The sequence below is a fragment of the Oreochromis aureus genome, linkage group 1 (genome assembly GCF_013358895.1).
Source record: "Oreochromis aureus strain Israel breed Guangdong linkage group 1, ZZ_aureus, whole genome shotgun sequence".
NCBI classification, from domain to species: domain Eukaryota; kingdom Metazoa; phylum Chordata; class Actinopteri; order Cichliformes; family Cichlidae; genus Oreochromis; species Oreochromis aureus.
The window spans coordinates 23,850,518-23,874,701 of record NC_052942.1 but is presented as its reverse complement, the minus strand read 5'-3'; the positions used below and the strand labels follow the sequence as shown (position 1 = coordinate 23,874,701).

At 39.6% G+C, this 24,184-nt stretch overlaps 3 protein-coding genes across 6 annotated transcripts; 1 reads left to right on the top strand and 2 right to left on the bottom strand.

The window, feature by feature from the left end:
- Positions 1 to 1,406: 1,406 nt before the first annotated feature.
- LOC116334623 (protein PIGBOS1) lies at positions 1,407 to 5,928 on the bottom strand. 2 transcript variants are annotated; one of them, XM_031758080.2, is made up of 3 exons: positions 5,792 to 5,922; positions 2,460 to 2,649; positions 1,407 to 2,126 (listed from the first exon to the last, which is right to left on the bottom strand). In XM_031758080.2, exon 3 carries the CDS (start codon positions 2,086 to 2,088, stop codon positions 1,930 to 1,932), a length of 159 nt encoding a protein of 52 aa, XP_031613940.1. In that variant the 5' UTR covers positions 2,089 to 2,126; positions 2,460 to 2,649; positions 5,792 to 5,922; the 3' UTR covers positions 1,407 to 1,929. The 2 variants fall into 2 exon arrangements, with proteins under 2 accessions (XP_031613940.1, XP_031613941.1); XM_031758081.2 differs by lacking the exon at positions 2,460 to 2,649 and having other exon boundaries at positions 5,792 to 5,928.
- On the top strand, positions 5,816 to 11,092 carry pigb (phosphatidylinositol glycan anchor biosynthesis, class B). Its single transcript, XM_031758079.2, has 12 exons — positions 5,816 to 5,959; positions 6,047 to 6,170; positions 6,690 to 6,807; positions 6,909 to 7,013; positions 7,210 to 7,340; positions 7,861 to 7,998; positions 8,084 to 8,135; positions 8,308 to 8,519; positions 9,922 to 9,986; positions 10,072 to 10,294; positions 10,636 to 10,813; positions 10,886 to 11,092. Exons 1-12 carry the CDS (start codon positions 5,848 to 5,850, stop codon positions 10,997 to 10,999), a joined length of 1,572 nt encoding a protein of 523 aa, XP_031613939.1. The 5' UTR covers positions 5,816 to 5,847; the 3' UTR covers positions 11,000 to 11,092.
- ccpg1 (cell cycle progression 1) lies at positions 10,965 to 21,981 on the bottom strand. 3 transcript variants are annotated; one of them, XM_031758036.2, is made up of 10 exons: positions 21,860 to 21,981; positions 18,692 to 18,781; positions 18,104 to 18,221; positions 17,922 to 18,007; positions 17,645 to 17,828; positions 16,188 to 16,532; positions 15,992 to 16,053; positions 15,059 to 15,178; positions 13,138 to 14,429; positions 10,965 to 11,836 (listed from the first exon to the last, which is right to left on the bottom strand). In XM_031758036.2, exons 2-10 carry the CDS (start codon positions 18,749 to 18,751, stop codon positions 11,644 to 11,646), a joined length of 2,460 nt encoding a protein of 819 aa, XP_031613896.1. In that variant the 5' UTR covers positions 18,752 to 18,781; positions 21,860 to 21,981; the 3' UTR covers positions 10,965 to 11,643. The 3 variants fall into 3 exon arrangements, with proteins under 3 accessions (XP_031613896.1, XP_031613897.1, XP_039466844.1); XM_031758037.2 differs by having other exon boundaries at positions 17,922 to 17,995; XM_039610910.1 differs by lacking the exon at positions 21,860 to 21,981 and adding an exon at positions 21,417 to 21,444.
- Positions 21,982 to 24,184: the final 2,203 nt, after the last annotated feature.

The window sequence follows — 24,184 nt, the reverse complement described above, 5'->3', positions numbered from 1 at the left end:
AGCACAAAGGGGACCCACTAACAACAGGCAGGGGGGCATGGTACATAAGTATATGTGTTGTAGGATATTAAAAAACCAACAGAAAACCAGACTTTTTACATCAGAATAATAAATAAATATAAATAAATAAATCATTTTTCTGATATTAATTGCAAATTCTGACTTTTCTTTATTATAATTCTGACATTAATCTCAGAATTATGACTTTTTTTAAATCAAAATTCTGACTTTTCTTTATAATAATTCTGACATTAATCTCAGGATTCTGAGAGCTAGATTTTTAATCAGAATTCTGAGATTAATGTCAGTATTCTGACTGTTTTTTATTAGAATTCTGACATTCTGTAAAACAAAAGTAAGAATTCTGAAATTACTGTTAGATATAGATAGATAGATAGATACCTAGCTCAACTATACATTTATGTCATGGTTCTATCTTATGACCCAAAGTATACATTACTGAATTTAACTTAATTGAATTAACTTTAGTGCTGCAAATAAATTGTCATTTTACACTCTAGTGATTACAATATGCATATTTTCTTAAATCAGGGTCAGGCATGTTGGAAAATATTTTAATTGTACTTCCTGACCTTGCTCTATGTCATTTCTGCAAAATGTCCACAAACCTGTTAACATCAACACTTTGTTTTCGATGAGCGTCTTATAGAGTACTTATGTGGCGTAGTGGCATTTCAAATTATGTTTAAAGAGCCAAAGCCAAAACAATGGTGCTCAAAAGAGAGAGAAGAGACCATGATGACGACCCTACCCAGTCTTTGGATTGGAGCAGTGTAGTGCTGTCAGTGACACTCTTGAGTTCAATCCCTGAAATATGCAGTTCTTAGGGGTGCAGTTTTCATTTCTGTAAATGGTTGAAACATTGTAACCACTTCTATGTTGGCAATATGTATTCATAATGTAGCTGGTCCCCTGAAAAGCACTTGTCTGAAGCTATGAAGCACATTTTAGTTGACAAAATGGTAAAACTTTTTTAAAACTCTGTGTAGGCTATGTATTTTTACAGTTGGGGGAAGTAATTAAGTATTTTTGATCACTCAAATAAATGTTTAGATGTAAAAAAACAAACAAACATATTAGTCATATTTTTGTGTTTCTTTATCTTTTTTTCTGTCAGAACCACAGGAAATGGGAAAAGTCTAGAACTGCATCTTTGAGACCCCTGGTGTAGTTCAATTAGGCACCTGTGTTGAGTCATTTTTTAGAAAAAAATTGATCTGGGCACGCAGCACTGATATCACAACACAATTTTGTGGGTAACACCATGGGGGCCTATCAGATATCAGAGGATATTCCACTCGAGGTCTCCCTTCAACCATGGTTTTGTTTGTATAGTGCTTATAATTAATGATAATTGAATGAATTACAAATGTATACATTTTTTATATAGTTGCATTGTTACTTCATTTATTCCATGAACAGACACAAATGCATTTCATGTGGCAGAACAAAATGTGACCTGATTTCAGGCTCCTGTCGACCACAAACCTCATTTTCTCTTTGCAGATGTCTGCATGTGAATGTGGCACTGTATAACACTCAGCAAGGGCAACTAAGGGCAACTAGAGGGCCGTCACAGTGCTTTTAGTAATGTTTGATCAATTTAGTTATCTCTAAGCTTTATGGGCTCACAGTCTCATGGGTAACAGCGTTTACTCATATGAAAGATAACTCCTACAGACAACTGTAAGAGTGTAAGACAAAGACTTTTTTTTTTTTAAAGAAACTGATGAGTAATTAATTTTGTTACAAGTCATTCTGAAACAGATATGAGAACATGAAATTATTAAATATTTATTCTGTACATTTATAATCACAAACAGCAGGAATCAGTATGAATTCATCCATGGTGATCTTGTCTTTTTGTTTGGCCTCCAGTCCAGCAGCCTCCTGCCTTCTCGAACTCCTTCAGTCCCTTTCATTCTGTTGTTTTGGCTTGTCCTGAATCTGCTGTCCTGATGTCTTTGGCACTGTCTCGAAATAAGGTCTGTAGATGTAAATTCCACCGGCAACTCCGAGCATTGTGGCAAAGGCTAACTGTGTGAAAGGCAGTCTTCTTCGAAACATGATTTATTTTTTAAAAATTAGGATTCCCAATAGTGAACCTAAAAGAACAAAATAATTATAAAGACACTTTAAATGACCAAGTCAGTCCACCACACAGCTTTGAAAGATATTAAAACAGTAGTGAAATCATTCATCTCTTTACCACAAAGGCACAAAAATGTGAGGAAAGTTAAAAGTATTTTTTGGTCTTAGCAAATTCGTTTGCACCACCGCTCAGTGCCTTATACTATTATTTTGAAAAAATCCATACCGGATATTACCAGAAGCTGATCGCTAGCTTCACAGTTTGTTCACCTTTTAGCTGGAAACATTTCAAATTTAATATTTTAGCCATTTAAAAATATATATTATTTCTAACTTTCATAGCTCACCGAGGAAGCCTTTTGATCGATGTGTTTGTAACTCCGGAGCAGACGCACAAGGATAAAAACCCGAGGAGATAAAAACAGAAGAAACAACAAGCAGGACAGTCAGTTACAGCAGGATGACATTCTTCTTCTACGCTGAACTTTGACCTCCAAAAGCTGCACTGCGCCACCTACAGGAGCGTACAGTTACCTGCTGCTTGTTCAAACAGGAGGGGGAAAAAAAAGAAAAAAGCTTTTATTTATAATATTTAATATTCTTTTTTTCTCTTGAAAGATAATGGAGGACCTGGTTGGACCTGCTGCCAATACATTATCATTTAATGTAAAAGCAAACAAACATATTTTGACATAATACCTGAGCTAATATTGTGGGACACATAAGCAGGTGAAGTTGTTTTCTACTTCCTGTCAGAGTTTCAAAGGAACCTTTTTCTTAAAAATATGACACAATGTAACATATGACATGATAATAATAGACCTTTCAGCCCAATTCTATTTTTTCGGCATAATCCATCATATAAATTTGAATCAAATGAAAAATTATCTTTTTTTTTAAAATTGTTTTGTTAGTTGTAATATTTTAACTTTATACACATTGCATCAAACAAAAATTAAATTATATGCATTGCTCTTTGACTTGAAGAAATCTGTTTAACATTTAAACCTATTTTTGTATATTCCAGTATATAAAATAATTTATTTATTTTTTTTGTGGTTATACTCACTCTTTCAAATAGATGCAAGTAAAACACAGCAAAAATTAAATAAAATCAAAGATTCAGCTGTCGCTCCTGTCACTCTTAAATCTATTTTCACCTGTTTAGCAGGAGTGGAGGTGTCTGAGCTTTGCCCGGTGTCACAGCAGTCATGTCACTGGGGGGATCCAGGGGTTTCTCTGTGAATTTCACATTACCATGCCAGCTTGCTAGGTGCTTGCTCAGATTTGAAGTTAAAGACATTTCCTTCCCACATAGAGTGTAGAGTGGACGCTAATGTTTTTGTCACTTTTTACAGAATCAAACTCAAACTAATGTTAGTACTTCCAAGCTTTAAATCCTGCCTGGTTGTACTCTCTCCTATACTCCATATTATCCACTGTTAACAGTGTTGGGAAGGTTACTTTTAAAATGTATTCCACTACAGGTTACATGCCCCAAAATGTATTTTGTATACGTTACTCAATGAGTAACGTATTCTGAATACTTTGGATTACTTATATATTATCAAGCTTTTTACAACTACATGAATGTACTATTGCTGTGTGATTTATTACTATTACTGAAGGCTACGCGCCATACCAATACCAAGTAGATTTTTAAATCTGAATATAAAATGACTAATAGTAGGGTGAACATTAGGTAAGGCTGCACTTTTTGCAGCGATCTAGAAAACTATTCCGTGCGTATTTAAAACAGGTCTGTAGCTCCGAACCGTAGTAAAGGGACCTCTGGCGAGCTACAGAGGTGTCAGAACACCTCTGTGGATTACAGATCAGTCTGAGTCCCAGTGCTGATCCCTGTCTATCACCGAAATCACCAACTACGAACTGGACCATGGGGCAATCACCTAGTCTAATGAATCATATTTTCTTTTACATCACATGGATAGGCAGGTGTGTCCATCTTTTATCTGCTGAAAAGCAGGGAACAGGATGGACTATTGGGAGAAGACAAGTTGGTGGTGGCACCGTGATGCTTTAGACAAATCTTCTGCTGGGAAACCTTGGGTCCTACCATCCATGTGGATGTTACTTTGACATGTACCACCTACATAAGCATTGTTGCAGACCATGTACACCCTTTCATGAAACTGTATTCCCTGATGGCTGAGGTCTGCCACAAAGCAAAAGTGGTTCAGGAATGGTTTGAGGTGCACAACAATGAGTGTGAGGTGTTGACTTGGCCTCCAAATTCTCCTAATCTCAATCCAGTTGGGCATTTGTGGGATGTGAAGCGATGATTATACAGCAATCTCTTCTGGTTGTTAAAGTAGCCAGTAATTAATTTTTTATATATCATACTGAATAAAAATACAATATGTCCATAAGTCTGCCCAATTTGAAATCTCCTCACATACTTCAGTCTACGATTAATATATGATTCAGCATGTTTTGCTAGAGTGCATTTATTGATAGAAATATCCAGTCAATCACATGACAGCAGTTCAGCACATCTAGGCATGAAGACATGGTCAAGGCAATCTGCTGCAATTCAAACCAAGTACCAGAATGAGGAAGAAAGGTGATTTAAGTGATGTGGCATGGTTGTTGGTGACAGACAGGCTGGTGTGAGTATTTCAGAAACTGCTGATCTACTGGGGTTTTCCATAAAAGCCATCTCTAAAGGTTTAGAGAGAACAGCCTGAAAAACAGAAAACAGGCACTGACTGGCAATTCTCTGGGTGTCAGTGCCTTCTGTCAAAGGAGATTGAACAAGCTACTTCAAGCTGATAGGAGGGTATTTTGCCAAAAAGCGATCGTCTGCCATATGTTTTTATGTGCTATGTCTTTACTTATATTTGTAAATAGACTGTAGTCAACGGGATTTATGAGGTGGTTATATATGAAATAAAGAAATTACCAATTTTAGAAGTGTTTTTATGACTCTGGGTTATTGTGCCAACATAATAATGAATCCAGTCATTTTTGGATACTTAAAACATCTTTCCAGAACTGCTATATTATATATTTTTTGCAATATCTGCTGCACTCTTGACCAAATCTCTCTTGAAAAACAATGATTTTTTTTATGTCAGTGACACTCTTTAGCTGGAAAGATAAAGGATATATAAAAGTCACTTTGCCAGAAATTGGTTGCAGCTTCTAGTTTGTGACATGAATGTTGTTTGTGGCTCAAAACGTTTTTATATCATTCTTCAGATATATGTTTGACAAATTATAGGCAACAACGCATTTAAAACAATTATTTTTTGCCAAACACCAGAAATCAGTTTGTGGTAATAACAAAAGAAACAGTAACTGAAATAAACATTCGTCAAATCCAAAGTATACAGAAGAACATCTGTGAACTGACAATATATCCAACCTTAAAGCAGCAGGATGACAAAATAAAGCTTTTATTTTGAAGGCGGGAGAGAACATTTCACCGGAAGTAGGTATGATTGCGGAAGCGCTCCATAGTTCATTTAGCTAACTGAAGTTAACTTACACTTATGAAGACTTTTTGTGGAGATGTAACAGTCTAATAATGCTGGTTAAATAAACCCGAAGCTCGCTCGTCCCTGTCGGCAGGCCTGGAGCTCAGTTTGTCTTCACTTTGTGCTTTTAAAACTGATCGTATATGTTAACTTTTTGATTGTGTGAGGAGCGAACTCACCTGCTGCCACACATCCGGGGACAGGTGAGCTATGCCCGCAAGAGGTTTATGTGAAGATGGAGAATCTGCGCTCACGGCTGAAGTTTGGGAGCAAAGTGGAGGACGTGAAGCTGAGAAGACGTAAATCCCAGCTGTACTCCAGGCAGGAGGAGAGTCCTCTGAACATCGGTGGGGCTCTGAGATTTATCACAAAGAAAAATAAAACAGATGTTCACCGCAGCTGCTCAAATGTGCTCATTTATCTGACCTCCACAGGTGTGCTGAGCGTGACCGTGTTTTGTGTGGTGTTCAGACTGATTAACTGCCTCCTGGTTCAAACCAGCTTCGTCCCGGATGAGTACTGGCAGTCTCTGGAGGTCTCCCATAGGATGGTTTACAAATATCCTTTTTGGGAGACACCCCTCACAGAGGGCACAGTGGATAAGTGCACTTTTATTCATTCATTTACTTTTATTTAATATTTTTAAGCAACTTTGCTGTGTTCAAAGTCACTTAAATCACTTTCCTTCCCCAATGTGATGCTCAGATTGGAATTCAGCAGGTGTCTTGATCATGTCACCAAGTCTAATTGCAGTTGAGTTGCTGGCCTGTGATTGGCTGATTAAATATTTCAGCCAATCACATCAGTTGAAAAGTTGCCAGTGATTGCATATTTGGTTAGACTGTTGAGCTTTACTTTTTTGTGCTTTTCTGAACTTCCTAATTGTTGCCCCTGATACAGTTCCAACAGTTAAACATTAAGAAAATGAAAAACTAAACTGAAATGTGCAAACCCCCTGTTTATGTTTATGGTTCCCAGCAGAGATACATGAAGTGACTGTTCACTGTTTTAAATCCCAACAGCAGCTTCATGCATTACAGTTGTTTTTCTATCCTGTTATAACCTTAACACTGTAACTTATGGGTATCTGACCTGGGAATGGAAGGCGGGAATAAGAGGATTCTCATATCCACTTCTCTTTGCATTCTTATATAAGATCTTACAGTTCATCAGCTACGACTCGGTTCAGCTGCTGGTAAGTTTCTTTATTATTTTCTCTCAGTAATCTTTCTTTAATGAGCATTTGAACGATTTCCTGTAGTCACGAAGTTTCTATAAACTTGTCTGGCTTTTCAGATTTGGCTTCCGCGAATTCTTCAGTCGCTTCTGGCTTCGTTTGCTGACGTGAAATTCTTCTTCCTGCTTCAAACGCTGGAAAATCAGGATGTTGCAAGATGGACAGTAGGTGGATGTATGCAGATAATGAAAGATTTGAGTGAACATATGCAGACTGTTTTGCATGGTGACTGCGCTTGGGATTATTTTAAAGATGGAAGATGGAAACCTGCCTTTAGTTCACTTCACACTAATAATAATAAAAATGGCTTCAGTGCTCTGCAGTTTTCATACCTAATCCTCACTTGTCTTTCACCTCCAGTTCTTCTGTCACATGTGCTCCTGGTTCACGTGGTTCTGCTGCACCAGGACTCTGACCAACAGCATGGAGGCCACCATCACCACCCTGGCTCTGTCTTACTTTCCTCTGCCCGGGTCCAAAACACACAGCAGGTCTTAATCTTAAATAGAATTTCTTCTAAAATAGAATTAAGAAACATGAAATAAATAAAAAATGAAAAAAAAATCAGAAAAAATTAAAAGTAGAAAGAAAAATCAATAAAAAAATCAATAAAAATAAAAATACATTAAAAACAAGAGAAAAAAATCTTTCACAAAGGATGCATATCAGAAAGTATCCTTGAAGTGAACTTCAGTTCACAGCACTGTAAACTGTAACCTCAGCTATGCTTTAAATAAACAATAAATTAAAACCAAAACAGGCCACACCCATATCCCCATCAATCTGAGCCCTCCCCATCACTCCATGTAACCAGAGACCAAAATAAACATCTGAAATGTAGCTTGATCACAATTATAAATAATAACCTCCATCTAAACTGATTGCCGGCGGTTTTAAAGCAAAGCTGTGCACCAAAGTCTCTCCTGTTGAATTACACAGAAGCAAAATGTACTTTTTATCTACCCTGATGATCTCTGTTGGGTGTTTTACATACACGCTGCTGTTTTCCAGTAAGAAGTACTTGGCCCTGGTGGCCTTGGCTGTGATTATTCGCCCGACGGCCGTGATCGTCTGGTTTCCTCTGCTGTTGTATCATTTCTGGCAGGAAGACAAACTGAGGCTCATCACTCATAACTACATTCCCATAGGGTTCGTACTTTCAGCCTCTTCTCCTCTATAACCATTAGCTTTACAGTCTTTTGTCTCCGGTGTATGATTGTTCTGTCATCACTAGGACGTTGGCCCTTGTCACTTCAACGGCGATTGACTGTTTTTTCTATGAGAAGGTAAAATCTGTGTGACACACACACACACACACACACACACACACACACACACACACACACACACACACACACACACACACACACACACACACACACACACACACACACATATATCCAGTAAATCCCTCAGCATGAAGTCATTCGGCTGTAACGGCTCCTCTTTGTTTTCCAGTGGACACCAGTGCAGTTCAACTTCCTCAAGTTTAACATCTTGCACAGTGTGGCTGATTTCTACGGCTCTCACCCCTGGCACTGGTACCTCACTCAGGGGTTCGCCGTCGTGATCGGGCCTCATCTCCCGCTTTTTCTTCACGGTTGCATGCTCGCCTTCAAGCGATACAAAATCCTGCTGGCAGCGGTTGTCTGGACCATCGCAGTTTACAGGTGAATCTGTAACACACACTGCTTACCTGTTGTTGTGATGCTGGCTTATGGTTATTAAACATGAATGCAGAGTTCCCTTTGTCCCTTATTTTTATTCTTTAAAAAAAAAAAAAAAAAAAAAGATTAGTGTGAAATATTTGATCTCTGTTTGCACCCCGATTGGCTGCAGAGTGGAGCCTTCTATGGGTGGAGTTTCTTTCAATGCATGCTTGTGTGGATTTTGGATCTGGACGAATTGGAGGCTGTGTCGGTGGCTTTAGCTCTTTTCATGTTCTCTGGCATTTTTTGTTGTTGCAGAGCGTGCCATAGTGTGTTTGGCCCATTTAAAACATTTATGTTGGTGGTGCTCATCAAAGAAACATCTGCACAAATGTCAGGAGCCAGATTTTTCCAACAGAACACTGTAACTTAAAGGCAAACAGTCTTATTCACTTCACCATTGAGTTTGATTTAGAGTCTGACTCATTTAGGCTTTATTATACCAATTTTATTTTGGTGATTTAAAAAGTCGATAGATCAGCCAATATTTTCTTTTCTTTATGACACATGAAACAAATTTCTCTGACATATATGAGTAGGTATTTGTGAGTCCTTACTAAGATAATACATCAATCCAGTTTAACAATAATGTTGTTTTACTGTTTTGACAAGTCATGGATCTAGTTTTTACTCTGAACATTCTGCTTGGATCAGCTGGTTTTGCCAACAGGGAAGTTACAGAGTGGCCTCTGGTGGACAAACTATACAACATCAACACTCATGAAATGGTTTCAGAATCAGAATACTTTATTAATCCCTAGGGAAATTAATTTAAGGGCCTTTCTCTAGTCTCTCTTTTAAATTTTTATTTGTTGACCAATATGAATATCGATTTTTCAGCAAATAGCTAAAATTGGCCGATGTATCATTCAGGTTGTGTTTGATGGATATGAACAACAGTCAAACAGGGAGAAATGAACACAGCTAAGAGCTGTAACTAACCGTGTTTAGAGATGTTAATCATTCATGAACGAGCAGCTACCAAAACTAATATCACTCTAAATACGTCGTTTTTATTTCAAATCATTATTTTTAGTCCGAGTATGTTGTTCAGTCTTCAGAGACATGTATCTGAAAGCACATGCTCACCTGTTTCTGTTCTAGCCATCCAGGATGTCACGTAGTCAAAGAAGAGAAGCGTTGACGGAGTTTAAATTGATGGTTTAAAGATCTCTGTGCAGATTTCTTTATTTTTATGCCTCATATAGTCCTCATAAAACATTTGCAAATGTTTTCCTTTATTTTTTGATCAGTGTGAAACCTGTTTAAATCCCATCTACTTGTTATGTAACAGATTCCTATAAAGCTTCCCGTGGATCCTGGTTGGTAGACAGTCTGACCTGTTTTGTTTTTTTCCTTCCAGTTTGCTTCCACACAAGGAGTTCAGATTCATTTATCCAGTGCTGCCTTTCTGTATGGTTTTCTGTGGTAAGTCACTTATTCACATCAGAACTGCAGCATGTGGTCATTTCCATCCAGATGTATTTATATAATAAATGTTTTCTTTCCACAGGGATTTCTTTGGCTCATCTGAAATCGTGGCGTCGACCTGCAGCAGCCGTCTTGTTATCGGCCAATCTTATTCCTGCTCTGTACACTGGTCTGATTCACCAGCGAGGCACTCTGGACGTCATGAACCACCTGCAGCCACTTTGTGACGTAGGCAATGTCTCCACCACCCGTCCACAGCCGGATGTCCTCTTTCTCATGCCCTGCCACTCAACACCCTTCTACAGGTATGTGATATGTTTCAAGATTTCCAAACCACTGCATTCGGTTGTTTTCATTTCACACAGCATCCCAAGTTTTCAAGATTTGGGATTATATTTACCTGATATTTAAGATTTATTCAATTAAAATCAGAGTTTTCAAAATAAAACATTGGAAACATGTTTTATATTTTATATTATATCTGCTGTGGTACGAAAGATTGATTCATAAAAATGTGTTGAGCTGTCCTCTGTCGCTCTGCAGAGCTGTCGACTGGATTCTCCACATCACGCATTTCATTGTCTGTACTCATTTCCTCGATCACGTTATGATGCTGTGCAGCTGATGGTCCTCTGTCTCCTCACAGCCACATCCACTGCCCAATTAAGATGAGATTTCTCGAGTGTCCTCCAGATCTGGGAGAGGAAGCTTACGTGGATGAAGCTGAGAGATTTTACGAGGAGCCTCTTCTCTGGTTCAGGACCTCGTTCCCATACGAGTCCTCTCTGCCCACCCATCTGATCATGTTTGATGTTTTGGAAAAGGTAAGACACAAATTACATTTCTAATTTTTGCTTGCAGTGTTTTTAAGCACATTTTGTGTGTTTTCTTCACAGGAAATCTCAGCATTTTTGGAAGGGAATAACTTTGTGAGGGCAGCAAAGATATTTCACACTCATTTTCCTGAAGGAAGAGTCGGAGGAAGCATCTTTATTTATGAAAGGCACTGACAAACACTGGAACAATGGCAACTTTCTGTCCTTATGGCAAAACATGTGGGGTTTTTTTCTTTTTCAAATGGAAATAAATATTTTACACTTAAATCTTGTCATTCATTTTCATCAATTTAAATTTTCATCAATTTAAAAAAAACATTTTATATACAGTTACATTTCCTCAAATGTTATTTTTTCCAGTTTTTTCCTTTTCCATCACAAGTGAAACTGTCCAGTTAAATTAAGTTAAAGGTGGAATGATAGGAAACAGCATGTGAGCTCTCACATCACACAAAGCTGTTAGTGTAGCAGCAAATTAAAACCATCAAACTGAACACAGAAACATCCAGAAGTGCCCCCCCTTTTTTTAGTCTCTGCTGTTTTTAAATGAAGGTGTTGAGGCTGAAGAGGGAGGTGCTCATCCGTCTAAAATTTACCAGCCAAATTTTAAAGAATGACTCAATTTAACATCTTAGATAAACTCAAGTTACATGTAGTTAGACCACGTCTTCCACTCCAACCTAATGATTACTTCACCAAACACCAAAGAGCTGAAGGCCGTTCAGTAGCATTCAAAAGTTGTGCAAACTTACAAAAACAAAAAAGGTGACTTTGCAACTAAAGTTTGTAGCCATTGTAATAAACTAGCTGAAATCGTTTCAGTATTTGGGGTCAAAGGGCATCGGGCCCAGCTCTATCTTGACGTCAGCCATGTGTCTGTCTGCGTTTCTTCCTGATCGGCTCCACTTGCGTTCGCTATGGGGTCGAGACCGGGCGCGCTGCTGCTTACGCTGCTCGTGCTTTGTCCTCGATTCCTCCTTTGAGTCTGCCTCGGGTCCTTCAAACGGCCCACTGGATGATTCAAACACAACACAGACGAATGACATCACAGTGAGCGTGATGATATAAAAAAATAAATATGAACCGGCTGCAGCGCTGAAGAAAAGTGGGGAAAAAAACAGGTTCAGTCTTCACTCAACTAACCTAACCCCAACCTTTGTGGGGGACAAAAGGTGTATTTTTTTGTTTGTTTTCAGGTGCAAACCTGTTACCATGGCAATAGTAATTTGTGGTAACGGCACGTGGTGTGCCTCTAATAATGACCTTCACTCTCTGGCTTAAATGGACCCTGTGTAAATGATAAAATGTAAGCGGACATCAGAATAATAGAACTGGTAGAAGATGCCACGTACTTATTCCACTATTTAAGCTTAAAGTCAGCCAGAAAAGTCAGAGGTGGACTCCAAGTACACACTTTATTGTAAGGATTCAATCAGCTTATCTAAACACCCGATGAAGGCTTGTACAACCCAATAAATCATTCATAAAACTGTTTATACACTTATCCCTGTATTTGAATTGTATGCAGGACTAAAGGAGAAAAACAATTTATGATTTGTATGTTACACCAGTTATTTCCAGTAGATAATCAAACTACAGACATATGAATTTTGATTAAATTACTTCAGTTATTAATTTTTGGAACTACAAACAACATTCAACCAAAAAAGGAACAATTGAAAACAGTGAAATTACATTATTTACAGGTAATTTGAGTTACAGCAATTGATTGCAATTCTTCACCAACCAGTCAGTCTCTGATGGACTGCGGTTGTTTGGAGTCTGAGTTCCACCCACCAGGTGACCCGTGCAATCGCCTTGTGCTCAAAAAGTTGCACAAGTAACAATTTGCAGTCAGTTGCAAAAAACAAAAAAGTAATGAAAAAACTGAGCTGACCGTCATAGTTTTACTCAAGTGTGAGTACTGAGCCGTTATTTTGCTTCCTTACAGTTATCGAACCACCTTTGATGAGCTCCGCCCCATTTTCCTGTCAGCGTGAGGCTGTAAAAGTGTCTGAGCTCTCTAGTTTGATTATTACTGTTTATTGAACATTTAGAGGAGCTGGCTTTTTTTAAAGGTCTGTTTTTATTTTAGTTATTTTTCCACACATTTTTAGTTTAGATCACTATAAAAGCTTCACTTGGACTGTTTCTGAGAAATTTGGTGGTTTTATGTTTTTTTTTTTTTGTAAACTTATGGCTTTAATCTAGAATTTATTTTCACCCATCCAGCCTTGGAAAATCCCCAGAACTTTTATAAATTATTCAGACGCAACCTAACAATAAATTAAAGGATCTTTCTGGACGCTCACCTCGGGCTGTAACTCTTTGTGTTTGTTTCTCCAAAGAAGTGCCTGTAGATGTAGTCATCAACATCCCCGAAAGCGTCATCATCGAGGCCGTGGTACTTGCGCATGTCTGCGAGAAAGTTTTCAACCCCGCTCACAAAGTCTGTGAACAGCATCTGGTCGTGAATGAACACTCCGTTGCGGAAGAAGTTGTTGATGAACTTCTCCAGCTCCTTCCAGTGGTGGAAGTGGTCGACCTCCTGCTGCAGGTAGCTCTGCAGCAGCTTGTGAAACTCGTCGGCTCTGATTGGCTCTGTGGCTTTGTTGAAGAGCCTGGTGGATTCCTGGTAGGCACAGTCGAAAACCCCGGAGCATCCCTTCATGTGGGCTTTGTGAGTGTTTTGCTCCCAGTCCTGATGAACTTTGTCTCCTGACTTCCGGGTGTTGTGGCCAGAGTCGTGTTTGTGTCGTTGATGAGGCTTGTGGGATCTGTGCTGCCATGACTCCCTTGTATTCTTCTCATTGCTTCTCTGTTTATAAAACCCTCGGGCTTTATTGATGAAGGTCGAGGCAGAATCCTTGAAATGTCTGAAAGTGGATTTGACAGAGTCAGAGAACTTCCTCAGGTTCTCCTTCACGGCCTCTTTGGCTTTTTTAATCTGCTCCTTGTGGTGGTGTACGAACTCCTTGGTGGAGTTCTTCACAGCATCAAACGTCTCCTTCACTTTTCCCGCCATGCCATGCTTTGGTTTTTTCACTTTGGGCTCCGTGTCTCCTTTGGCTCTTTCCTCTTTGGTCTCCACATACAGCCGCTCCCACAGGTCAGAGCGCTGCTGCTCAAAGCTCAGCCTCTTCTCCAGCTCCATCAGACGGGACTGCAGCTCCTCCGCCTCTGAACCCAATTCCTTTCCGGCTCCTGGGAGTCGACTTCTCAGTCGACTTAGCTCTCTCCTCAGCTCATCCGTGACCTTCCTCTCTTTGTCAAGCTTCTTTCTCAGCGTCTGTGCTTCGGCCATCATGTTTTCCCGCTGGCCTTGGAAGCTTCTGGTCAGCTGCTTCTCTTCCTCCAGCTGCTCTTTCAGGTTCTGGTTTTCTGACAGCAGCGAGTCGGCTCCGGCTCCCATCGACTCCAGATCTCTGATCTTAGAGCGCAGACTCTTCAGCTCCTCCTGTAAGGCTGACAACGACATCTCTTCTCGCTGCAGAGAGCTTTTCAGCAGCTGGTTCTCAGCTGCAAGCTTCTGCTGCTGAGACACCATGTTAGTGTTCTCCTCCTCTTTCTCTTTCAGCAACATTTCCAACTTATCTCTCTGGGCCTTGATGGGAAAAAGAGGAACAGACACAAGATTGCATATGCTGTGATTACCTGAAGCAGTGCATTCACTAAAGTCATTCAATATTTCAACAATAAAAGTAAATATTTAGTATTTCTATTTTTAAATACCAGAAAAACTCAACCAAGTGTGGTGAAGGAATAATTCTTTTTGCATAGAAACACCCCGTTCTTCTTCTACTGGGTTTGCAGAAATCCAGTGAAAAGTGTACGCAGCAACAAAAACATTATGATCCAGATGGGGGGGGGCTTTATCGATCTGATCAGCTGTTCACAGCACGCCCTATGTTGGAATATATGTTGTCACGTTGTCAGAAAGAATTATCACATGTTTTCATGTGCACCATCACAAGAGGAAGTGATGTCATTTTCCTGGGATTTTTTCTTGAATGTTAAATTCATGTAAAAGTTTAAGAGATACAGCTTTGATATTTGTGTATCTGGAAAAATCTGTACATTGTTTTTATTTATATATGTAGGTATTATTACATACATATACATAAACCTGGGATATAAAGTTTGTATTGATGTATACAAAGTTAAAATGCTCAAAATAAAATGTGAAGAGGCTCTGGCATAATATTATAAACCTGGAATGTCACCATCTGTTACCTGAACATTAGCCTGTTTCAGAATGAGCTCCTGGTTCTTGTTCCTAATACTCTCAAGCTCCATGAGCAATGGAATTTGGTCGTCATGCATTTCTTCCATGCCATACTCGAACAACTCTTCCTAAGTGAGAAAAAGAAATAAAACAAGCCCATCAAAGTCCTGCTTATGGCTCCTCCATCTTTGATTTTTTTTATCTACCTATTTGTATTTGAAGATGAATATGGTTCATGGCAGCTGAAGCGCAAAAACCAAATGGTTGTTGGTTCTATATTTGTTTCACATCTTATAAGAGCAGAGGTGTCCAACATGAGGCCCAAGGCCAGATTTATAAAGTGGGAAACAGCACCAAAGTCATTAAGGACCGTTATACACTGTGAAAAGGCTCACTTCAACCAGAGCTGAGATTTTAATAAATAGGTGAAAGACATTTAAAGTTATAAGGTAAAAAATATGGAGCAGTGTTTTGTTTGTGCAGTAACTTAAGTGGAATGCCCCACTTCAGGTTAAATTTGGGCTGAACTAAAAAGAGTTTGAGACCCCTGTATAAGAGGAAGGTAAATATCCATATTTAGTCTTTACGACTGTGAGCTTCTGTTACAGTAGTACCAACTCAGCTCGACTAGGTTTTTAGGGTTTTCCATTAGGTGGTAGTACCTGATATCAGATACTCTTTAAGTACCTACTCAGCCAGGGTTCCAAGCAATCTGAGTCTGACTTTTGGTAGATTCTAATGCTTTTTCTACTGCACTATTGTAGATCAAATTTATACACACCACAGCATTATTAAGGACTTAAGAATAAAAGCAAATAAAGTGATAAATTATCCATGTAAGAAGTTACAAAAATCAAAAGCATGGCACAGAAATTCATGATTACTGTTCAACCAAAAATAATCAAATTACTCCTCGAATTGGGACCTGTGTAGTCACTGACCTGGGATGTAAGGTCCATCACATAGTCCAAATCAAAGAGCTTCTTCTTCATCTCGTATTTCTCTGTAAGTGAAATTTTTTTCACGTTAGTTCCACAGTAGACAGGAAACAGGTTGAACGACGTGAGGTACAGCACATCCCTAAAGTTGGTCCAACAACATTTTCTGCATTTATCCCAGTAAAGCTGGACTACTCACTGTAGAAGTGACCCAAACACAGGAAGGCAGCTATTACAAGAGTGATGAGGATAGAAGTTTTGAAGATGCTGCTGTTTTGGGCTCTCTCTTCAACATCCCGAGCAGCTCTTCTCACTTCAGTCTCCTCCTCCTCTTGCTGCTGCTTCTGTTCTTTAACCTCCTCCTCCCCCTTATCATCATCATCACTCGGGCGAGATTCCAACACAGTCTCCTCCTCGGGGTCAGTCATGGTGTTTGTGGTACTCCTCCTCAACCTTCGTCTTCGTACAACAGTGCTGGCGCTGCGTCCAGCCTCATCCTCGCTGCTGCTTGAGTTTGTCACCGCTGGCGGCTGCACTGGGAAAACTACGGTTAAAAAATGAGAAGTTTTATATGAAGAGCGGGAAAAAAAACAACACACATGCAAACGGTTTCAAAAATCAGGCACAAGTGCAGTTAATCATGCAGACAACAAGTACTGGCAGTGAGACCCCTGATCCATTTGCACACTGTGGGCCACATATAGCTCATTTTGATCTTACATGAACCCGAACTTTAACTACACCTTTAATGGACAGTCGCACCTGAGTACTACTTGTAGCACCTGTCGTATTACATTAAAGCCACAGTGGATGCTCTAGCTCTGGTTTAGCTTGCTTGAGAACCGGTATATCAACCAGCACTAACAAAAACAAAGCTTAGAAATATTTGTTGAATCAGACATTTGCTTTCCTATAATTTAAAGGACACTCCTTCTCTGGTGCCACTCCAGAGACTGTTCCTGCATTAATCACATTCAGACAACTACAGAGTTGAGTATACAGTACCACTAATTACTGACAGTCTGGCAGTCTGGAGCTGGCTATCCCCATCTCACTGTTTTGTAACCAAATGTGAGGAACGAGGCAGATCTGTGTAAGAAACTGTGGAATACTGCAGTCATCTAAAGGCAGCCATACCACAAGACATTTTAACTGTTCTGGGACCATAATTCACAAGATAAATACCTCTGTGTGTTAAAAATGTATACCACACAAACCAGATGAGACTTTAAATGTAGTTTGAAACCCACTCCACTGTCCATGCTTTACATGCAGGCTTATTATCTCACTTCTCCAAACAGAAAAAATCAATCAATCAATCAATCAATCAATCTATTTGCTCAGGCACACAGGCTTTAAACTGTCTGACAGCATCTCATCGCCTCACGTTGATTCAGCTGCATCGGGATTAGTTTCGAGCGCTGCTCAACAAGCTAAGCATCAAATCAGAGTCACTGCATTTCCAAATCAGACCACCTGGAAAAGAGCGGCCACCGGTCAGCTGACTTCTCAGACGGCTGCTTAAGTTCATCAGAGTCTGTGGAAGTTTCCATTGACTCAACAACAAACCTGCTTTGGCAAACAGGAGAAATGTTTGTGTTGTTGTTTTAATGTTGGTAATAAAATCAGTTGTCTTTAGTGTGTGTGCCGTCCTACCGGTCTCTGCAGCACTGAAGGTGTACTGGCTGCTGCAGGAGGTGCCGAGGTAAAGATCTTCACTGGCGGCTGCCTCCTCTTCCACTTCGGCGTGCTCCCCCTCCTTCAAGTCTGGCAGGGTCACGATGTCCGAGAGGTCGCTGGAGGACAGCACGGGCTCTTTCCCTGCAGCTTCGTCTCCGGCCTGCAGACGATACGATGAAGACGAGTTATACAGCGAGAAGCAGGGATGAGACTCTGGATTAATTATGCCGGGGACATTTTCATGTCCTCTCACCTCCGAGGCGTTCAGTGTCTCATCTAAAGTTTGTTCTCCCAGAGTGTTGTCCAGTGAATCAGCAGTTCTCTCTTCTGCACACACAGCTGACAATGTGAACATAAATGTGTGTTGTGTCAAACAAACTCCATCAATCAAATTCACATCTGGATAAAAAAAAAAAGAAAAAGAAGGAGCTTTACCAGCAGATACTGAAGTCTGAACATCCTGCACCTGTGGTTCTTCCACCGGAGGGCGCTCTAACAGCTCAGCTCCGTACTCCACTGCAGTCTCGGATCCCAAAGTCTCGATATCTGAACCCTGCAAACACAACACAAATGTTCAAAAACCGAACACACTGGATGAACTTGATGTTTTCTAAATAAATGACTGTAATTAACTATTCAGAAAAGGAGAATTTAGTGATGAATTATAGCTGTGACTGACAAGCTATAGCAAAAAGTTAAAGGTTTTATCAATGAAGAAAAATATTTTACATTTTTCTTGTTAATGAGGAAAAATTGTATAAATGCATAAACAGAATACAGTAAAGCTTGTGCTGTCAGTGTCGGCATACTCTGGTTTGCAGTTAAACTTGTTTATCTTGTAAAACTCTAAAATAAACTTGAAGAAAGAACACAGGAAACTGTAATGTAGCATATCTCTTTAACATGTTCAACAATTCATTGACATTTTATACTTAATGACCCATGCAGACCTGATTAAAATGTTAAAAACCATAAGACAACAAGTGATAAGGATATAGGATAAACAGAGGAAAGGATTTATACCTCATTACTAATAATAGTCCAGCCACAGGAGGACTCCGCATCGCTGGAGGTCTCTGACATTTCTGTCAGCTGTCAGCAGCACACAGACGTCTGGAGGAGAGAAGAAGAACACCTGAACTTGACTGAGCATCATTTTCAAATTTATAATAAAATTGTTTTCAGAAGCTTTACACAAGTAAAAGTAGAAAACCAGCACTGGATAAATATTACATTCAAAGTAAGTCTAGTAATAAAAGTGAAACAAATAAAAATATGTATGTAAATTCAGAAAATTTAGATAAAGTAAAGGCACTCACTGGAGGAAAATGGCTCCTGAGTGTCTTATATCATTATGCTTTTAATCAGACATACAGAAATATAAAAGCAGAGTTTGGTTTTTGTAGATGATGAAGGTGGAGTCCATTTTTTAACATATCAACTTGCAACTAACAATAATGATCTGCTGATTATGTTTCCAATAAATTAATTACTTAGTTCCTAAAACTTCAGAAAATACTTCTTTCCGAATATTTCTGTATTAAATCTACACTGTAAGTTCATGTGAGCGCAGCAACTGTGACTGACTGCTGCCATTTCTAATATCAACTTGAAGAGAGAAACACTGCCGCCAGCTGCAGAACTACGCAGGTACACCAGACAGATAAGTGAAAATGCTGCCAACGGCATCAGCTTCTTGACTGGGCTATGTGGTAGGCTGAATTAAAGTGACACCATCACATTGATATGTTGTCCAAACAACGCCTTAAATCTCCCTTAATTATCAAAATTACTGAAGGTTAAAATGAGCAAAAGTAGCGAATTTTAAAAGCTGGAAGGAAGAATGGTACAAATATTAACCAAGCAACCAATAAACAATTATACAACCAAGAATCTAAGCTCTATAAGCCCGCCATACACTTTGAGGAAGCTAGTGCAGCCCACAATATTGTCCTCTGAAATAACGTGTAGGTCTCAAATAAAGTAAATAAATCCTCCAGTTTTTCCACTTCGATGCAGCACTCAAGTTCTTTCTTTATGTTGCACCATCTTTCCCATCCCACCCATAAACAGAAACCTAAGCTGCTGAGAAAAACACTTTAAGCTTGTTCAGAAGTCACGCAGGGATCAATTAAACGCTTCAGCAGCACCACCCACACCCAGCTACAGGCATGAGCAAAAGGTCTCACCACCTTTGTTACACAGAAATAGAAAAATAAATACACATAACAGTCTAACAGTGCAGGCAGCGACACTGACAGCTGCACAAATCACTGAGTTATTATTTCTATCTTAGACTATCCCTGCAGTTCAGCCTCTTGTAGTGAAAGGCAAAGTGAGATGTGCAGGTGAGAGTGGCACATCCTGTTTATACAGCAGGGACTACTTTCACTCCATTTTATCACCAAGCTACATATAAAAAAAACAACAACCCCAAAACCCCCACACATCAGTTAAATAAATTCATAAATTCATCCACCCGTCACGCGGCACCCGGCTGACCAGTGGTGTCACTTTACATTCGATGTAAGTCAGGGCCAGACTGCTGCAGCAGTGGAGCTCCCGCTGAGCTCCACCTACGCCTGAGACAATATGCTGTAGTGAAAAGATGAGCAAGACCTGTATGCCACAAATTCACAGCAGGCCTGTCCAACTCGTTTTAGTTTGTGGATCTGACTGTAACACGCGAAAAAGCTTTCTGCTTGTCTGTGTGTGTTTCTTTGACTGCAAAATCCTCCGGCACCATTAGGAGCTGAGCAACCAAGCTTTGCACACAGATACATCTTAGGCTCTGGAAGGTTCTTATCTAGATGTTAACATGTTGCCTAGAAACCATGTCGCAACAGCTTAAAATGATCTGTTTTTAGTATTTAAGCACTTATCAACACCTTATAAAAGAACTGTACAATTTTTTTTATTTATCTACAATAATATCTTATTCATATACACAAAAGTTGAATTATGCACAATATTGCCCTCAAGTTGCCTGGCAACCACTCTGCATTGGGTTAAGTGGCCTGTTTATAGTCTTTAGATATAGGATTTTTAAGACTGATATCAATACTCAGTGATTTAAAAATCCAATATTTACTCATATCAGCCTAATTATTACTGAACATTGTTCTGCGTAGATCAGCTGTGTTGGACACGCAAGGCAAGCAGTGGTTGACTTGTCAAATGTAGAAAAAACAGACAAACTAACATGAATCAGTTGTGAAGAATCGTTTCTGCTTGCTTTCATGTGAAAGTCACAACACTCACTTGTTATTTACCGACCATTTACCGGTCTGCAACGTGCCCTCTGATGGACACACTATTAAACATCAACATCGCAATATAGTTGCGAGCAAGGTTATAATAACTAAAACTAAATATGCATAATGGCAAAGAGGCCAGCAGAAAATACAACAAAAATTACTTAATAGTTTTATAAAGATATTTAAAGTGGCCAAATAGGACTGGGTTGATTATAATGCAGAACACTGACCCGAAACAATAACACCGAGTCATAAATATACTTGGATAACAGCTAATTTTTTTATTGTATATACATAAATCCTGTAAACTACAGCCTGTATATAAACACAGATATTAGTCATAAAAATCATAGTAGTATCATAGTATCAATCATAGTAATCACTTTTTGGCACGAAACCTCATTGGAGCCTTGTTGTGACATGCCTAGATCTACGCGGTACTGTGATAATACCGTTATAAGCCCTAACTTTGGCAGTCTCAAACTCCTCACCCCGAATCCGGTTACATGTCGCCCTGCCGATGTGTTGTAACCGCAGCTAATGCCATTTTTTCCAGGGGGTCACGAGCTGATACCTGCCAGTGTAAACAAACAGAGGAACCAGCGCCCTCTGGCGGTGAAAGTTAGCAGACGATGCCAACCAGCGCGCGGCCTCACGCTGAAAAAAGACGCTGTTTACGTTAACCGGACAAATCTGCGGTTAAACCTGCAGCAGCTACGGGCAGCGAACACCACCTTCGTCCGCTGACATCAAATAACCGCATTTGGTGTCAGTTTCGCTGTTAATGAACTAACTTCAGAGGCTTGTTATTACCGTCACCTCTATAAACGTCGTCGGAACGTATAATTTAACCCTTCTTGAGACTATCCGTTATTTTTAACAGCCGTTTAACATCACTGCAACCCAGAATATGACGATAAGTGACTAAACTCACCAGTGTTTTGTTCCTAGCGGCGAGACAGCTGTTTGCAAGAAGCTGCACAGTTATTGCAGTATATGCCCGAGCCAGTTTAGCCGTTGACGCTGCGTAACCGACCAGTGGGAGGGAAGTGTAGTTTTAAAGGGTTTAGCTGGACACGCGGCGCAATGTCTTTTGCGAACACGCAAAACTACATATCCCATGAGTCAGCGCGGCAGCAAAACAAACTCAGCGAGGGTGGAGCCAAATCCCCGTGCGGCTGCGAAAAAGAAAAAAACATAAACAAGGAAGCGTGACGAAGCACCGACACAGTAACAATAACGAGGGCGGAGACACGTCGAAACAGAGCTTTCAAATGAGTGTTTTATATTTTTAGATGTGCAGCCTAAGCATTAGGCATTAAAGGAGCAAAGTGCCATACCTGACAACTTTAACTGAAAACACGTGGTCGTTGTTGTTGTGAGCTCAAATTGCCTGTCTCTTGCAAAAGACTTAATGAATACATGTTGCTCGACTGGTTTGGGAAAACATGGTGTTGCAATCCAAGAAATACTAAACAGCTGCAACGGTTCTCGAAGAAGAAATCTACTTTGATTTAGATGGAAGATACTAGTTTGTAAATAATGAAGAAAAAGTAAAGAAATTAATTGAAGATTTGTTCATGTTCCTGTAAAGCTTCACAGCTCTGTCAGTAACTACAGACACGCGTATGTGTTATTATTATGTTATACACATATATTATCTGCAGGGCAAATAGGCTTACAAGACATTATCAACGACAATAACAACAACAATAATAAAAAATAAAAAGTAGCAATATGAAACTAGACTGCCGTTTGTGGAGAAATTGCAGTGACATTGTTGCTACTTGGTCTCTGGCTTCTTGCTCAAACCTCTAAGGTAAATAAGGTGTTAACAGCAGCTGCTATTTGCATCATAAGAAGTTGAATGACTAAGTAGGTGGCTTATATACTGACACTGGTGCACAGACAAATAAACTGGTTAAGATAAAATAGAACATGTATGCATTGGGTAATAAATTTCAAGTGACTCATAGATCATTAACTGTCAGTTGCCTTCACCTCCAACAGTAAAGTAGCAGTTAGTGTTACCATGGTCACATGGTGTAACTCATTGTGTCCAGCTGAAAGAAATTTATCTGAAATAGGTTTGGCACCGCTCTCATAAAATGGCCTATACAAAATTGTAACTGGTATCGACTAACTGTGAAAAACTAAAGTGACCCAAGGAGTTGCTCTACAACTGTGAGGTTTTCTTGTCTTAACGGTGTTAAGAATGTGGTCACAAGACCAAACACAAGATGGAATCATTGATCGAGTTCTAGTGGTTGTCTCACTCAGATCCATACAGCTGAAAAAATGTGTACATCTGCTGGTTTTGAGTAAGACATCCTCTGAAAAGCCCACTTCCACCGCTTGTATCCACGATCTCGTTCTTTCGGTCACTACCCACAGCTCGTGACCATAGGTGACAGTAGGGACGTAGATCAACTGGTAAATTGAGAGCTTCGCTTTTACACTCAGCTCTCTGTTCACCACAACAGATCGGTGCAGCGTCCACATCACTGCAGCCGCAGCACCAATCGACATAATACATTGTCTTATGTCTGTTGAGTTCATCAGTTGAAAATGCCTGTTATCTGATGGGACTACTGCGGACATTTAATGTATTTGCAGTAAACACACTTAGAGCGTTGACCATTTGGGGGTGATGGGTGGAAGACAGGATAAAAGACACATTGTGGAAGAGAGTAAGAGATTAATAAGTAATGGTAAAATGCAGAGTGGTATATAAACACACAGAAAGTGAAAAAAAAGTGAATGAAGAAGAAACACTCAGTCTATCATGGGATAGACTGAAGCTTGTTGCAACATAACTAAGGGAGGATTCAGGGTCACAGGATCCAACCCTAACTATATGCTTTATCAAAAAGAAAAGTTAAGCTTAATCTTAAAAGCAGAGAGGGAGTCTCTCTCCCAAATCCAAACTGGGAGCTGGTTCCTCAGAAGATGGCCTAAAAAGACTAAACTTTGAAATACTCCAGGAACCACAACTAAGCCAGCAGTCTGAGAACAAAGACCAGATGCAGCTTTCTGCACCATCTTCTCAACGTCCTTATAACGTCCACATAAACATACAAATATTTCTCTTTTAGCACATAAACATACACAGTATGTTTATGTGCTAAAAGAGAAATATTTATTTTGGAGTGTATTATACATCTATGACTAAAACAACTGCAGCACAGTACCTTTAATACCTACGGCAACTGCATACTGTATAGAAAAGTTAAATGACTGCTCAGAGTTTCAGATAAAA

Excerpts from the sequence above, each read along its gene's own strand:
- ccpg1 (XM_031758036.2), bottom strand. The coding sequence starts at position 18,751 with ATGTCAGAGACCTCCAGCGATGCGGAGTCCTCCTGTGGCTGGACTATT. Across the intron at positions 18,008-18,103 it reads TCAGACTTCAGTATCTGCTG|CTGTGTGTGCAGAAGAGAGA; the intron begins GTAAAGCTCCTT and ends TCACATTGTCAG. Across the intron at positions 15,179-15,991 it reads TGATGGACCTTACATCCCAG|GAAGAGTTGTTCGAGTATGG; the intron begins GTCAGTGACTAC and ends TTTCTCACTTAG.
- pigb (XM_031758079.2), top strand. The coding sequence starts at position 5,848 with ATGGAGAATCTGCGCTCACGGCTGAAGTTTGGGAGCAAAGTGGAGGAC. Across the intron at positions 7,999-8,083 it reads CATAACTACATTCCCATAGG|GACGTTGGCCCTTGTCACTT; the intron begins GTTCGTACTTTC and ends TGTCATCACTAG. Across the intron at positions 10,814-10,885 it reads TGTTTGATGTTTTGGAAAAG|GAAATCTCAGCATTTTTGGA; the intron begins GTAAGACACAAA and ends TTTTCTTCACAG.
- LOC116334623 (XM_031758081.2), bottom strand. The coding sequence starts at position 2,088 with ATGTTTCGAAGAAGACTGCCTTTCACACAGTTAGCCTTTGCCACAATG.